The 7,189-nt window shown below is 37.5% G+C and overlaps 1 protein-coding gene across 1 annotated transcript; it reads right to left on the bottom strand.

Annotated features, from left to right (window-relative positions):
- Positions 1 to 260: 260 nt before the first annotated feature.
- On the bottom strand, positions 261 to 7,186 carry FRG1 (FSHD region gene 1; the record flags this gene model as incomplete). Its single annotated transcript, XM_009579379.1, has 8 exons — positions 261 to 624; positions 1,522 to 1,632; positions 2,662 to 2,753; positions 3,535 to 3,639; positions 3,961 to 4,075; positions 4,264 to 4,321; positions 5,273 to 5,395; positions 7,159 to 7,186. Coding segments are annotated over 8 exons (669 nt in total), but the record flags the coding sequence as incomplete, so codon positions are not given.
- Positions 7,187 to 7,189: the final 3 nt, after the last annotated feature.

Genomic DNA, 7,189 nt, shown 5'->3' with positions numbered 1-7,189 from the left:
CTCTTTCCAGCATATGGATTATGCCATTTATCAACCTGAACAGTGGGTCTGTTTTGAACATTGTTTTTTGATGCCTGAATATTCTGGCCCAGTCCTTACCTGATGCAGTGTAGAACGGCTCCACAGATGTCCTACTCAGGATCTAGTATGGTGTGTTCCAAGACATGCATTTTCAATTATTTCTTCTTGTTCAATACAGTTACATATTTCTTAATGGTTTAATGTGTTAAACATATTTTACTTTTGAACTTCATCGTCGATCTCTTCTGCCCTTAATGTCTTCTGCCCTGTCTCTAAGTTCAGGTTCCTTTCATCAACCTGGGAAGATTCAGTGGGTAATTTCTTTTCCATTAAAATATTATCTCACTATTTCAATAGCACGTAGTTTTAGAATAAACTTAATAGTATCCATTACTGAAAGATGACGTTAGTTTGATGCTTAATTATAGCTCTCAGGCGAGCCTTTAAAAATAACGTAATAAAAACATCAGCAAAACGCCTTCAATAAAAATAATTATAAAACATTTTACTCGTTTTCAATTTGACCGTATCATCAAAGATGCAGACGAAAATGGACCAGCTGGTTGTCATTTGCAGTATCTATCCGCTTTCACTTTTGCTCTCCTATATGGAAAGAGTAATAAAACAAGATTTAGACCAAATATGATTATATCCGTGTGTTTTATCTGCCTCAAAGCATTAAGGAAGAATGGAAAGCAATTTCTCTTAAACTTTGCTTCAAAGCACATATAAAAGCCTAACAACATTTTGGATTTGTTAGTTAACTTTGTTTTATTAAGGAGCTAGAACTGCAATGTCTAAAGTTAACCTTGTCTTTCCCTTCAAATCACCATGAATTGCGTTTTGTCCAGTCTGAAGCATGTAATTCAGATTCAGGGTGATTTGAAACTAATACTCAACCTGTGATGGCTCAGGAGTGCTCTCACATCACTTGCAATTACCATAAATAGTCTTCTGCATTCCACCCACTGAATTAATGCAAATATTTATACTGTATCCCGATATAAAATGTTTTAAAAATTCAAGAGTTTCTATAGCCTTAGCTTAGGAGGGGGAAAAAAAAAAATTCTTCCCACTAGATAACATAAAGACTGTTCCTAATAAATGCTATTTCTCTTTAAAATGCAGCTTTCCCCTCTCCAAAATGTTCTGGTGCCATAGGTATTGAAAATGTTAAAAATTAGCTTAATTTTTGTGATTTAAAAGATTCATTCCTCAACTCCTCTGTACTAAACAAACCGAACAACCTAGTTAAAGATTTCCAAAAGAATTCATCTCTGGGTAAATCCAAACCCACAAACTTCAGCTAAAGAAGTGAAAATTCAGAACCAAAAAAAAAAAAAAGCCAACCCCAGAACTCAGGCAGAACACTGACCAGAGAGGAAATGCTCAACACCCCACCCCCTTGAAACCTAGCTTTCTTTTGTACCCCAGGTTTACTGCAATTCCATCTCCCAGTAGTTTCTAAATCAGTACATTATTTCTTGTACTTTGAAGTACCTGTCAAGCAGCATTTCATGAAAAGTGCCTTCTTTCCTGGCTTTTCTGAGGGCTTTTGTATCTTCTTTGCTTATTTTAAGCTTTTTGTCTTGAAAACTTTGGAATTTCTTTCTGGAAGGGGGGGGGGGGGAATGTAAAAAGTGTAACTTGTTTAAAGTTTTGTATTTCAATAAAAAAACACCAGTGATAAGAATCTTAACTTCTATTATGTAGTAGACAACTGGCCTAATAAAATCCAGCAAGCCATCACAGTATCAAATATTGCACCAAGACTTCTGTAGGTGAAAACTACTCAGGTTTTTTTGGTAGTCTAAGTGGGATACGATTAGCACAATGTCGTTACAAGTTCTAGAGAGCCCCTTCTTCAACTACTAGCATGACAAGTGAGGGAGCGAAAGTGTATTGGGTGTAGGTGGCAAGGTGCTGGTAGTGGGGGAGCTGCAGGGGTGGCCTCTATGAGAAGAGGCCAGGTGCTGCCCCAAGCTGGACACAGCTGGCTCCACAACAGACCAACTGCAAGACACAGCCGAGTCCATCAGCAAAGCTGGTGGCCTTTAAGAAAGGGCAAAATGCCACACAGGCAGAGGAGAAGAGAGAAAAAGAAAAAAGTGCAAAATGGCAGTGTGAGCATTAAGGACAGAGAAGGCAAGGGAGGAGGCACTTCAGGTGCTGGAGCATACTCCCCTCTAGCTTGTGGAGAGGACCATGCCAGAGCAGGGGAAAAGTGGGAGAGGAAAGGAATGGCAGAGAGAAACCACTATGTATTAACCCATACCCCCATCCTGTTTTGGGGGAGCTCGTAGAGGAGTCTGGAGTGAAGCTGAGCTTGGGAGATGGGGGAAGGAAAGGTGTTTTTAATTTTTATCTTTGTTTCTCACTACCCAGATCTACTTTAATGGGCAATAAATTTAATTAATTTTCCACAAGTTGAGTCTGTTTTGCCTGTGACCGTAACTGGTACACCATCTCCTTATGTCTTTATCTTGACCCATAAGCTGTCTCATCCTCTTTTCTTCCCTTGTCCTGCTGAGGGGAAAGCGAGTGAAAGGCTGGGTGGGAGTTTGGCTCTTCCACCAAAGGCGGCCCCAAAGAGAAGCGAAAAAAGATACTTGAGCCTGTTAACAGCTCTAAACTACGTACACATAATTGATTTCACACTGTTTAACATTTCCTTTGTCTTCTTGTGGAACATCATCTTTCTTCTTAGTTTCCCTTTCAGCACAAGTACGAATCTAGTCATTGAGAGGGAAAAAAAAAAAACAAACAAACCAGAAAATGCCTATTTGTTTTTTTTAAAACCAGAAGTTACAGGTTAAAGACAACAATATATCCTTCATAACAGAGTGAGAGTCATGGTGACTTTTTAAGTTCACAGCTTTCAAATTGGTTCATTCGCAACTGGAGACAACCACAATAAAAGCAAGAGCTTCCTGAAGTATGGGAAGTATTTAGTGTAATCCTTGATACTACTGTAAGACATAATTGCCTTCATCTCAAAGAAGCACCATAACAGTTCTTAGTTTTAGCAGGGTTAAAATGCCTTTTTCAGAGACTGACTTAAAAATGTTATTGCTCTGACTACTAGACACCTATCTCTATTTGGAGGCACACATGTATTTTCCATGTCCAGATGAAGTCAAGATAGTCTTTTTGCATTCTCCTCCCTAAAAGATCTCCCCTTCTGCATCATTCCGGTAAACCCTTCTCTGTTCCTGCTTCAGTCATAATTCACGTCTCCCGTACCGAGCTGTTCAGAACTATCTGGAATATCACATACACTGTATTGCCTCCAAAACGTCTTGCCCTTCTGTAGTGGTAAGATAACTTCTATCTCTACTGGAAGTATCTCAGTTTATGCAGCCCTGGAGCTCATTTGCCTTTCTTGTGGCCAAATCACTTGGCAGCTTATAGAAAATGACTATAACTGTATTAACAGTAAATTGTAGCACACAGACACCTGGTTGTTTGAATATCTGTGCCAATCCTGTATTAACTGTAGAAGTTATAGATTACCTTTATCATTTCTTCTTCCCCTGCAGTTTTGCTTTTGGCTTCTATGTCTCCCTCTTCATTACATCTAATAAAACGGCTATTTGCTGCTAATAATGCCATTTTCTTCTGCAGAAATAATATCACATATTGTTAGTATAAGGATTATATACAAATTCTGATTCACAATATTTATCCTCTACAACACACCAGAAAGCTCTGTAAATGCGTTTTATTCTTTTATATATTGACACTTCAATAGCTAGCCAGCAGACTTGCTGGCTCCTTCATTCTTAAGATGCTTATAGCTGCCAAAATGCAGCAGTTGGGAAAATAGAAGGCTAAAAGTTACAATATGGAAGAGATTGCAAAAGGCTTTTACTGCACAGACAAAGAACATCAATATAGATTAACTCAAAATACAGTCAAATACTAGGAACAGCAGCTTACATCTTGGAAGACAGGTTCCCACTGCTCTCTTGATCCTATTGCATCTGAACGTCCAACAACAAGTCCATCTGAATTTATACCAAGGTATTTGCCATAACCAGACTTCAGAGCAATCCTCAAAGAGAAGATGCAGGAAAACAATAAAGAATGTTTTTAATCCAAGCAATTCACAAGCAATATCCAACACATCACAAACACATTATTAGTAGGCCATGTATTTCAAGAGAATATTAAAACATGTATTCACACCAGAAACAAAGATAACAAATATCAAAACTTGTAACATTTTGTTACAGTAATTACCTTGTATCAGACAACTTTACTGCTGTAAACTGTTCAGGAGGACTAGGGCCTTCATCATCTGAGGAATTAATTTTCCATTAGTTAGGTATGAATTATTAAACATACAATATTTTAACCTGTTAATACTGCAGTTTCAAAAAGAATGAAACAACAGCCATTGCAAAATACTATGGAAAGTTGCAATACTTCTATTTCTTTGAAAATTCCTTTTTTGAATATTCACTTTTAAAAAAAGCAATGCAGGTGCTTATTTATGTTCATGTATTTAGACTGCTTAAACAAGACACAAAATAAAGACAAACCTTGTGTAAAGAAATTTACAGTTGAGAATGTTTTGTAATTCTCCAGGTGGCTCTGAAAACCTTGATCTCCTTGTAATGTTATTTTTTCCATAACCAATGTATTACGGTTCAACTATGGTAACACAGCTCAGTATCCTAAAAGCTACTAGCCTCTCCATCCCTCAAAGCCAAATGAGCTAATATTGCCATTGTTGCTTTCATCTCAACCTGGAAGTGAAACACGCTGCCAGGGTTCTGGAACAGTCCTTGTCTCACCGACGGCTCTCAAATTCAAAGTAAGGACTAGCTAATGACCCCACCATGTTAGTAGCCCACTTGTGCAGCACAAAACAAGTATATTAAGACAAGAATGCAGCAATAAGCCTTGAAACTCATCTGCCTTGAGTTTCACTCTTCAAATGACACCATAAAGTTTTTATAGGATTTAATGTAAGTTATACTGCTTTTTATCCTGTAAGTGGTATGGCCTTTAACAGGTGATCATCTCCAAGGCAGTTCAATTTATTGTACACATAAAACAGCAAGAAATTAGGTAAGTGAAACTGATCAGTAGTCATTAGGTTTAAGTCATCTGCATGCTACAGCTAGGATTATTGCATTATTTGTAATAAACTGCTTTTAGCTGTAAAACTGCCTGCCTTTAAGTGATGCTACTTTTATGCCTTTCATTACTAAAACTGCTTATTTCCAAATTTCCTGAAACAAACCTTTATGTGGTGCTCCAAGCGTAAACAAGCCGTTGTCAAGGGCATGGATGTAAGCTCCTTTATCCATTTCTATGGCTATAGTTCCTGTAATTTCACCAAAATTACTGATAGCCCACCAGTTTCCTAAAATACAATACCATGACAGTTAGTAATTACAACTTGTGACTACAGTAGTTCAAGAGATGATATTTCTATGTCTTCTCTGAGATTTGAAATTCTGAAGATAGAATTGCTATTGCTATCTCAAGATCTTTGTGCATTATTTTATACTATAGAGCCAATTTAATGGTGTTGCTGCTGAAATGAAGTCCTGCTGTTCTACCCACCCTGCCATCCCTAGTCCCAGGCTCCTGCGCTTCATCCCTTCTTTGTGTTAGTCCATAGAGCAAGTTGATCCATTCAGCTGATCCAGCAAAGATACACCTTGCAAGGGAGGTATCTTTTTTTCCTGCAGTTTTGGGGTCATATCCAATTATTAGATTCTCCAACACAACAGAAACAGATAAGCTATCTCATCTTGCTGTTAAATTATTTCATGTGAGTTGTAATCCTTAGACTTCAGTTGTTCAAGCCAATCTGTGTTTGAATGTTTGAGCCCCACAGAATTCTACCAAAGTTAAAGGTAGCCCTACCCACATGCATGAAATAGAATTATGATGTTTATATTTTTTAAACAGTAAAATTTCTCCTGGTATACTGTCTTACAAATATTTTCTACCTGATTAAGAGAGTAACTATTTTTAATTAACCTGAATATGACGTCTTTTTTCCATCTGGTAAATTTGGCAAGTCAATCTGCCTTGAGCAGAAATAATCTTCCCCTATCTTTATACAACATATGGAGCTAATTGTCTTGCGCTATACAGTCAGGGCTCACAGATCAATGTATGAATTTTCCAAATCTCTCCCACTTTTTCGAAATCTGGCTAAACTAAAGAATGCAGAACATCTGTAACATTCTTCTAGTGTAAGACACAACAGGCCATTTTCTCATATATCATAATTTGTTTTAACACAGGAACAAGGATGACTTCCCCTTGCACTGCTTTAGCTTATGCCTATATACACGTAATAAAAAATGACATTTATCCTGTAATGTGCGCTGTGACCAGTATACATCCGCATCTCTCATGACTTTGTGATTCTTTTTTAGCTGTTTTTGTTTGTGAAGTAAAGTGTCATCAATCAAGGACATGACAGCGCCACAGGGCAACAGTCTGTCAAGTTACTCAAGATCATACATACTTTGATCCTTCTGTTTTACGAAAAAGGAAAAAGTAAAGTTATATTTTTTTACTGGGTAATGTTTGTGTCTTAAGTTTCAATTAACAGTAGCAAATTTATAATGTGAACACATCACAGCAGTCAAGAAAGTATACAAAATTAAAAACAAATAAACAAACAAAGACTCTTTTCCTTTTGAAAGTATCGAAGGTTTGAGTGAACTAAAGAACACAGAAAGTAACTAGTGGCAGAGTAAGAACAGAAAGCACAGGTGATCCAAGCACTAATTTTCAAAGTAATAGTAACCGAAGATGCAAGTCATTTACACAGAAATGCACTCATTAAATAACAGCATTACAGTGCTAAGAAGTCTCTCCTCCTGAAACAAATACCATTGGGGGGGGGGTTTTTGATCCAACCTGATAAGTAGCGTGAGGTTATATAAGAACATACTTTAGCTAAGAAGACAAGCGGAAAATCCATCCCACTGATGTCAGAAGCTCCATTTGGAGTCTAGGAAGATCCCAACATATAAATAACATGTTGCAAGAAACAGTGTACAGGGACTACACTTAGTTGACAAAGTCCTATAACAACCTCTTCAGCTTCTGCTATCCCCCACAGTTTCCACGCTGTCACGTAATTCCTGGAAAGAAGCTCACCAACAATATCGAGTTGCTCTGCCGTATCCTC

The sequence above is a fragment of the Fulmarus glacialis genome, unplaced genomic scaffold (assembly GCF_000690835.1).
Source record: "Fulmarus glacialis isolate BGI_N327 unplaced genomic scaffold, ASM69083v1 scaffold27416, whole genome shotgun sequence".
Classification (NCBI taxonomy): domain Eukaryota; kingdom Metazoa; phylum Chordata; class Aves; order Procellariiformes; family Procellariidae; genus Fulmarus; species Fulmarus glacialis.
Note: the sequence above shows the minus strand (reverse complement) of the source record. Positions and strands in the feature narration are given on the sequence as shown.